The 7,729-nt window shown below is 47.0% G+C and overlaps 1 protein-coding gene across 2 annotated transcripts; it reads right to left on the reverse strand.

The window, feature by feature from the left end:
• Window positions 1–1,122: 1,122 nt before the first annotated feature.
• On the reverse strand, window positions 1,123–7,416 carry LOC138283938 (uncharacterized). Of its 2 annotated transcripts, none has more exons than XM_069222197.1 (2): window positions 7,180–7,416; window positions 1,123–2,252 (listed from the first exon to the last, which is right to left on the reverse strand). In XM_069222197.1, exons 1-2 carry the CDS (start codon window positions 7,357–7,359, stop codon window positions 1,794–1,796), a joined length of 639 nt encoding a protein of 212 aa, XP_069078298.1. In that variant the 5' UTR covers window positions 7,360–7,416; the 3' UTR covers window positions 1,123–1,793. The 2 variants fall into 2 exon arrangements, with proteins under 2 accessions (XP_069078298.1, XP_069078297.1); XM_069222196.1 differs by having other exon boundaries at window positions 4,827–7,416.
• Window positions 7,417–7,729: the final 313 nt, after the last annotated feature.

The following is a 7,729-nucleotide window of genomic DNA, read 5'->3' on the forward strand; positions in this document are numbered from 1 at the left end:
AGTACTTCAGAATGTGGGGGATAAACTCCATCCACACCATCATGAGCTGTCGGCCCAATTGCTAGGTAGCTCACAGTGCTTCACCTGGACCCCTAAACCAGCCAGTGTGGAAGGTGATCATGGCAAACTAAACATGACACTCTGACTCCTCAGGGAAGACATGGAACAGATCTCGCCCTTTCATTGTATTAGTCATGCATGCCCAGGTGAAACACAAAGAGATTAGAGATATGGTTACAGTACATTTATTTCAAAACTCACAATGTGGCATAAAGCATGTGAGCTGTAGAATGTGGCAGATGAAACAAAGCAAAGTAATAAGCATTGTAAACATGGTAAAGAGAGTAAACAACCCAACCACGGTGAATGTGATTCTAGATGTTCTAGAGATTATAGATGTTCCTACCTAACCCTAAGACTATGCTGAGAGCATAGTAGGTGTCCCCATCTGCTTGGCCAGATCTAAGGGATTAGCCTTAGCCCCATACAAAAAGACAGGGTCAGGAGTCGGCCTGCGGTGTAGATGGCAATCGTCTGTGGAGTGTGGTAGATTAGTGCCAGCAGAGCTACAATTCGAACACAGCATTTGCCCCAGGACGGTCATGGCTGTAATGCCTTCTGCTGCTTCTGGGTCAGTGCATCATTTATATAATAAAACCATACTGTATTGAAAGCACAGCTCTGATGCAATACTATGTCTAGATGTTAGAAGCTGTCTCCTGAACGGGCAACGTAAGAGCTAAGATTTTGTTTACAACGTTCCTAGCCTTCAATGAAAGTACTGATTACATGTTGTCAAAGGCTAACTAAACTAGCAACTGGTACCACATACTCATAGAATAGTATCATACAAGAAATGCATGTAAATGTCATTGCTAAAAGCTGGGTAGCTAACACAAATAAAATATGAATTATAAAAAGAACCTTAAAACATGAGGAACCAACTTGACTCCAAGAGGTCCTCCCAACACTATTGGCCCAGGGAGATGGGGTCCCCGGGGCCTTAGTAGCCTCAGGAGTAGGGGCCGAAGGAAATTCTGTAAATCACTGGAAGAAGGAAAACAGTCCTGTGTCATATGCCTCTGTGACCGGGGTAGGTCAATGACAACACGAAGGTAAAGGTTTGTGAGTTCAAGTGAGTTTTATTTAGTTGGTAAAATCTGGCGTAACATATAAGTGACTTCTGCTGTACTGTTTCCTCTTCGTCTGTCTTCCACTGGGTTTCACTTCTTCTTTGGTTTCTCTTTCTTACAGGGCTCCCAACAGGCGCATGTGAGAAAGAACAAGATAAGATATCAGTAAGTTCCTTTCCTTTATCCCCTTGTTCTTTATTTTCCTACTCTTCTCTCTTTCTTCTCTCTGCTCTGAAGTGTTTATTTTTTCCTCTCTTTCTTCTCTAGTGCTTTTCCTGTTACTTATCGTCTACTTGTGACTTTTCTGTCGTTTGCTGTAGGCTTCTGTTTTGTCTTCTTCTCTGTGTACAACTTCCAGTTGTCCTGTACTCTCTTCTTCTTTTCTCTTAACCCCCTTGGGTTATCTTTTCCTCTCTGTCTTTTAGGCTCTTGGTTCTTTTCTCTCTCTTGCTTTTGAACCCTTCTGTCCTTTATGCCTGCTTTTTGTTTATAGGAATTTATTTTTACTGTCTAGTTCCCTCGTATTTCTTGCACGTTGTCTTTCTGAGCTCTCTCCTTCCCTTCCTCCACTTTGCTGCCTTCCCGCTCCTCCCTGTTTGTCCTCCCCAACCCCCCTTGTCCTTTTATCCCCTTCTCCCCTCCCAACCACCCTGGTTTCCCTTAGCCGGTTTCAGGACGCACCTGAGTGTGCCACGCTTCTCCTGAAGCGTGGCTGGAAGTTTCGCAGTGCGCCTCCTGCGCCGCCGACGATGCTGCAAATCTCTTCAGGCACCCTCCTCCTGGTTCCTGCCTCTGGTCGAATCTCCGTTCTCCCGTACTCCTGCTACTTCCGCATCCTCCCTCCTCTCTGCCGTTTGTCTTTTCATCTGTCCTCCCCGACGCGTGAAAACCTCCTGGCTCCTCCTTTGATGCCGGAAGTTCCCGGGGATTCGCTGCCTCATCCTTCAGAGCCGGGTTAGATTCGGCAGTGCCAGCACATGTTGTGTTTACGGACGGGCCGCACCTCGCCGGCCCGTCACAGACACTCCCCATAGCGTGCGGCTGATAGAGGCGCTCTGAATCCAGATATCGGGACAGGTAATCGGCATTCGTCATGAGGGAGCCCGGGGAATGACGAATCTGGAAGGAAAAACGTTGGAGTGAGAGAAACCACCGGAGTACTCGAGCGTTAGTGTCTTTGTGTTGGGCAAGCCAGGTCAATGGCGCATGGTCTGTCAACAGTGTGAAAGTTCTTCCCACCAAGTACTACCGTAGGGACTCCACTGCCCACTTGATAGCCAAACATTTATTTTCCAAGGTGGGGTAGTGCTGTTCCCGAGGAAGGAGTTTACGACTAATGTAGACAATGGGATATAAAGCTCCATCCTCTTTTTCTTGTGATAGCACGGCCCCTAGTCCCACATCTGAGGCATCGGGTTGTACCACAAAAGGTTTGGTGAAGTCGGGACAACATAAAATAGGTCCGGATGTTAAGACGTGTTTTAACGTCTCAAAACTCTTTATTTCCACAGCAGAGAGAGGGGGTAACTTATTAGGACATGCTTTCCTCAATAAGTCCGTAAGAGGCCCAGCTATAGTGGAGAATTGGGGTATGAACCGACGATAATATCCTATGAGCCCCAGAAATGCCCGTACATCCTTTTTTGTGCGGGGATGGGGTATTTGGGTGATCGCCTGGATTTTCTCTATCTGTAGTCTAACGTGTCCCTCTCCTAGTATATAGCCCAAGTACTTAATTACTGTGTGGCCTAGTTTACATTTCTCTGGATTCGCTGTGAGGTTGGCTTCCCTTAGTGCCTGTAAGATGTGCCTTAGGTGCTCAAAGTGGTCCTTCCATGTAATGCTGTAGACCACTATGTCATCCAGATAGGCCGCCACATACTGGTGATAGGGCCTAAGTATCTTATCAATGAGTCTTTGAAAGGTGGCAGGAGCTCCATGGAGTCCAAACGGAAGAACTGTGAAGTGATAAAGGCCAGAGGGAGTAGCAAACCCGTTTTTTTCCTTATCCTCTGGACGTAACGGAATTTGCAAATACCATTTCGTTAAATCTAGGGTGGACATATAGCAGGCTTGGCCTAACCGATCTAGGAGTTCGTCTATGCGTGGCACGAGTCAAACTGTGATAAGGCGTTGACTCGTCTGAAATCAACACAGAATCTGGTGCTTCCATCCGGTATTGGTACTAGTACCACTGGGGAACACCAAGGGCTGGTGGATGGTTCTATGATACCCGCTTCTAACATAGCTTCTACTTCTCGCTCTTTGACTTGTTTTTTTGCCTCAGGGATATGGTATGGATGTTGTCAGGATACCGTGTTGGTATTGGTACGAGTAGAATGTTGAACTAAGGATGTTCGTCCAGCAGTTTTTGAAAATACGTCTAGATTGTTCTTGAAGAGGGTGTCAAGCTGGTTAAGTTTAGATTCCGAGAGGGCGGTGTTTATTTGAGGGTTAGGACTATCATTTCGTGAATGAGTTGGGAGGGAGTGGAGGGGAATGTCTTCATCAGGTTCTTTTGGGATATAAAAGGTGGAGTGTTCGTCCATGGACTCATACCATTTCTTCAAAAGATTAAAATGGTATAGTTGTTTCTGGCCGGTACCTTGGGGTATTGCGAGTCTATACGTGGTGGGATTGACCTGTTCTATTACTTCATAGGGTCCTTGCCATCGGACCAGTAATTTGTTTTCACAACTGGGCAACAATACCAACGCTTTGTCTCCCACCCTCAGACTACGGTAGGAGCTTTTGGAGTCATATAATCTTTTCTGTTTACTTTAAGCCTCTCTTAAAGCGGTGTGGGCTTTCTCCTATACTGTATGTAGGTTTTCCCTCAACTCTCTGGTGTATGTTAGGATGTCCTTGACCTCTTCCTCTGATTCCTCCCATTGTTCTGCCAACATTTCTAGACGTGTACGGGGCTGTCTCCCAAACAGCAACTCAAAAGGGCTATGTCCTGTGGAAGCCTGGACATGTGTGCGTATGGCATAGAGAACCAATGGTAGCTTCTTTTCCCAATCTTTACATGCTTCTGAAATTATTTTTTGGAGTAATGTTTTAATAGTCTTATTATATCGATCTACTAAACCGTCTGTTTGAGGATGATATACTGAGGTTCTTATTTGTTTGACCCCTAGGAAGTGGCATACGTCGGCCATAGGTCATGACATAAATGGAGTTCCCTGGTCTGTGAGTATTTCCTTTGGAAAACCTATGCGGGAGAAAAACTCGATCATAGCCTGCTCAATGGTTTTCGTATGCATACTGGGGATAGGTATGGCCTTGGGATACCGGGCCGCGTAGTCGACCAGCACGAGGACGTACTGGCGCCCTTTTAAAGACGGAGTTAAGGCTCCTACAATGTCTAGCCTGCCCGAGAGAAAGGGGTCTCAATAATAAGGAGTGGTTGTAGAGTGGCTGGCCCATGAGAGGATGGATTCATTAGTTGACACTTTGGGCATTCAGAACAATGTTTCCTTATATCCCCAAATACCCCTGCCAATAAAACCGCCTTAATATCGCTGCCTCAGTCTTTTCTCTCCCCATATGTCCCTCCCTATTATCCCCATGTGCTAAGTGTAGGACCTGTTGTCTATGTGTTTGGGGAACTACCAATTGAGACGCTTTTCCTATTGTTTTGGGGGTACTTCCATACAACAAGTTGTTTTCTTTTGTGAATGTAGGACCTACCGATTGTCCGTCCGGGTGTAAGGCCTGTTGCCAGGCGTTTTTCAGGGTGGGGTCTTCACGTTGTGCTTGTCTAAAATTTCCTACGGCTGTAAACACCTTGGCGGTATGTAGTGTGGGTGCTGGGATCTTAAGAGTAAGGGAGTTTCGGTGTTCCCGTCGTTGTTCTCTCTTCTGTTTTCGGCTGAGTTTTTTTCTCTGGGTTCTTGCTTCCATCTCGCTTGTTCCAAAGGGTGCCTCTTCCCACCAGGCGTTGTTTATATGCTCTTGGCAGGCCTTTTCCAAGAGAGGGGTGAAGTTCACATAGTCCGTACTGAGGATAAGATCCTCGCCCAGGTTTGGGATCATCCCTACAGTGATTGTTTTGTCGTCCCCTCTCCAATTGAGATGGACCATAGCTACTGGATAGAGCCGTTGATCTCCATGGGCGCACGTTATCAGGACTTGGGTTTGAGGGCTCCATTGTTCGGGTGTCACCAGATCCTGTCAAACCACACATTGGCTACATCCTGAATCTACTAGAGCTTTCCTTTCTATGTCATTCAGACAGACCTTTAGAGTATATTTAGGCCTCCTATCACCAGACCATAATACTCGACCCTTCATCATTCCGATCTCCGTAGGCTCCTCTGGTTCTTTCTTTAATGGACAGTTACGGGCGATGTGTCCCCATTCTGAGCAAAGGAAGCACTGGGGTCCAGTTGTGGGATGACTCGGAGCCATGGAGGTGGTAGGGAGGGCCCAATCTGAGCCATGTACCATCATGATTCGAGGATGTATAGGCTTCACCAGCCCTGGACGTGGGGTGGTAGTGATCGGTGGTTTAGAGGGGACACTGCGAAAATCCGGAGCCCGATGATAGGCACAGGCAAGGTCTATAGAGGTGTGGTTGGTTGAACTTGGGTGTTGTCAAACCCAATTATGCGTGCTGGGTGGAAGAGCTTCTAAATACTGTTCTAGTATAATATTATCGAACATCTCCTCTTTCGTGGTCTCCGTGGGATGTAACCATTTTCCCCCGGCATGGTGTACTCGGTAGTAAACAGTGCGGGGATTCTCCTGGTGTAGCCACTTCGTCTGTCTGAAATTAGCCCTATAACTTTCTTTATCTAATCCTATACGTTCTAGGATTGCCTTCTTTACCTCCGCGTAGGGAGTAGTCCCTCTGGGATTCACCGCTTGATAGGCGGCTTGTAGTTGCCCAGTGAGCAAGGGGGCTATGTATTGTCCCCATTTATCCTCAGGCCAGTTAGCAGTACTTGCTACCCTCTCAAAATTTGTAAAAAACGAATCGGGATCCTCTTGTTCTTGGTACTTCTAAAGGACACTGCTAGGCACGTTGGGATGTACTTTGGTGTGTGCAATGGTGTCGGTCAGCTTTCCCAAGGCAGTCTCATGGACCAATTGGTTGTTGGCCATTATGGTGGCCTGACTTTTCAGTGCTGTTTGCAGTGCCTCTCGCTCTTCTTTGGCTTCCTTGAGTTGTTGTTCTCAGAACAACTGTAGGTGGCGCTGCCCTTCGGCCAGTTGTGCTATCATGTCCGCCAGCGTGGGTTTCTCCTCCATGGCATCGAGTTTCGTATGTAGAATCCCACTTCTGACACCACTTGTGACCGGGGTAGGTCAATGACGACACGAAGGTAAAGGTTTGTGAATTCAGGTGAGTTTTATTTAGTTGGTAAAATCTGGCGTAACATATAAGTGACTTCTGCTGTACTGTTTCCTCTTCGTCTGTCTTCCACTGGGTTCCACTTCTCCTATGGTTTCTCTTTCTTACAGGGCTCCCAGGAGGCGCATGTGGGAAAGAACAAGATAAGATATGGTAAGTTCCTTTCCTTTATCCCCTTGTTCTTTATTTTCCTACTCTTCTCTCTTTCTTCTCTCTGCTTTGAAGTGGTTTTTTTCCTCTCTTTCTTCTCTAGTGCTTTTCCTGTTACTTATCGTCTACTTGTGACTTTTCTGTCATTTGCTGTAGGCTTCAGTTTTGTCTTCCTCTCTGTGTACAACTTCCTGTTGTCCTGTACTCTCATCTTCTTTTCTCTTAACGCTCTTGGGTTATCTTTTCCTCTCTGTCTTTTTGGCTCTTGGTTCTTTTCTCTCTCTTGCTTTTGAACCCTTCTGTCCTTTATGCCTGCTTTTTGTTTATAGGAATTTCTGTTTACTGTCTAGTTCCCTCGTATTTCTTGAAAGTTGTCTTTTTGAGCTCTCTCCTTCCCTTCCTCCACTTTGCTGCCTTCTCGCTCCTCACTGTTTGTCCTCCCCACTCCCCCTTGTCCTTTTGTCCCCTTCCCACTTGCGTCCTCCTCTTCTCCCCTCCCAACCACCCTGGTTTCCCTTAGCCGGTATCAGGACGCACCTGAGTGTGCCACGCTTCTCCTGAAGCGTGGCTGGAAGTTTCGCGGTGCGCCTCCTGCGCCGCCGACGATGCTGCAAATCTCTTCGGGAACTCTCCTCCTGGTTCCTGCCTCTGGTCGAATCTCCGTTCTCCCGTACTCCTGCTACTTCCGCCTCCTCCCTCCTCTCCGCCGTCTGTCATTTCATCTGTCCTCCCTGGCGGGTGAAAACCTCCCGGCACCTCCTTTGATGCCGGAAGTTCCCGGGGATTCACTGCCTCATCCTTCAGAGCCGGGTTAGATCCGGCAGCGCCAGCACATGTTGTGTTTATGGATGGGCTGCACCTCGCCGGCCCGTCACAGCCTCCTCTGATTATAGAGTGATATTAGGGAGAGAGAGGGCTAGAAGGACACTGCAGGTTCAGCAGTGCATTTCCTGGCATTTGACTTTTTTGGTATTAGTAAGCACGGTCTAGTCAAAGAGTGCATTGCCTGATGTACTCAAATATGGGCTCAAATATTTTGCAATACAAATTTTATTTTGTATTAATGAAGCAGTCCTATATTTCATGC

This window comes from Pleurodeles waltl, chromosome 3_1, assembly GCF_031143425.1.
Source record: "Pleurodeles waltl isolate 20211129_DDA chromosome 3_1, aPleWal1.hap1.20221129, whole genome shotgun sequence".
Classification (NCBI taxonomy): Eukaryota; Metazoa; Chordata; class Amphibia; order Caudata; family Salamandridae; genus Pleurodeles; species Pleurodeles waltl.